The sequence below is a fragment of the Sinocyclocheilus rhinocerous genome, unplaced genomic scaffold (assembly GCF_001515625.1).
Source record: "Sinocyclocheilus rhinocerous isolate Xijiao unplaced genomic scaffold, SAMN03320098_v1.1 scaffold6126, whole genome shotgun sequence".
Taxonomy (NCBI): domain Eukaryota; kingdom Metazoa; phylum Chordata; class Actinopteri; order Cypriniformes; family Cyprinidae; genus Sinocyclocheilus; species Sinocyclocheilus rhinocerous.
Genome location: NW_015630236.1, coordinates 1 through 1,194, shown reverse-complemented (window position 1 = coordinate 1,194; position 1,194 = coordinate 1). Strand labels below are relative to the sequence as shown.

The window sequence follows — 1,194 nt, the reverse complement described above, 5'->3', positions numbered from 1 at the left end:
CGTTACATTTCCGATGCGTGCTTGTGGTGTTCGGCCAATGCACTGGGTCAGCTGGCCAATCAGAGCAGACTGCGCTTGTCAAAGGAGGGGGCTTTGTAGAAAACGAAGCGTTTGAGAGAGGCGGGGCATAGAGGACCTACAATAATGTACAGTATTTGAAAAATAATGTGTTTTTTGAACATTAAAGCATGTCAACATATTCTGTTACACCAAATACACAAAATAATGATCTTTAAAAAAGCATCATATGACCCCTTTAAATAAAATATCTCCTTTTGAAGTGGACTTTGAGCTTTGTATCTTTGCAGATCTTTTTTATGCTCAAACAACAACATTACAGACTAACTAAAGTTGAAAAAGTGTAAAGGCATAATAGGACCCCTTTGAAATAAAAACAGTGTCTATTATATGTACATTTCACTGTTTCAGTCGGTGCTCTAGTTAATGTCTCTCTGTTTCTCTCACAGGTGGCTGATAATGTTTATGGCATGTTTCACACCAGATACACCCTTCATCGTCAGGCTCTTCAGCACAAGATCGGCTACATCATTGATGTCAAGTGGGTTTTTGTGGGAAAGAGCACATTATTTTATTTTGTTCTTTCTTCTGCATGCATCATGATATTTCTTTAGGTTTTACTGTTATTTGTAGCTGTATGCTTGTTTCTGTACATTAGGATCAAGGAAGCCCTTGTGCTAGCTGATGGCAAGCTGATGATCTCAAAAGCCAAAGATAACATGCTGCAATACACCGAACTCACAGGTCAGCCAAAGCATGAGTAGAAATTGAGAGAAATTTTCTTTTAAGAAGTAGCAAGGAAGGAAAACCTACACATTTTACCTGTACACCTCAACCATTGTTCAGTCAGGACCACATAAATCAAATATTTCTCAAATATTACTGATTATCTGAAGCATCTGAAGTTATCCATCATGTAAAGACAGCTGAAGGGAGGGTTTACTTGACTCACATGACCTGCCTCAACTAATGTGATTCTTGATTTTCGGTTTTGTATGAAATCACTAGTCTATACTGGGCATCATATTAAGTTCATATTAGTGCTGTCAAATGATTGATCACGATTAATAACATTCAGAATAAAAGTTTTTGTTTACATAATGTGTATGTAGACTGTGTATATTTATTATGTATGTAGGATCTATGTCTCACAACAGACCCACCTACATGATGGAG

The 1,194-nt window shown here is 37.2% G+C and overlaps 1 protein-coding gene across 1 annotated transcript in view; it reads left to right on the top strand.

Moving 5' to 3' along the window:
- LOC107739964 (deoxynucleoside triphosphate triphosphohydrolase SAMHD1-like) overlaps positions 1-762 on the top strand; it is a gene marked incomplete at its 3' end in the record, with an annotated part of 13,811 nt that extends 13,049 nt beyond the window's left edge. Inside the window, exons 10-11 of the mRNA XM_016552230.1 lie at positions 468-559; positions 677-762. Of these exons, the coding sequence (XP_016407716.1) occupies positions 468-559; positions 677-762 (178 nt within the window). The remainder of the gene's footprint in view (positions 1-467; positions 560-676) is intronic.
- Between the last annotated feature and the right edge of the window lie 432 nt (positions 763-1,194).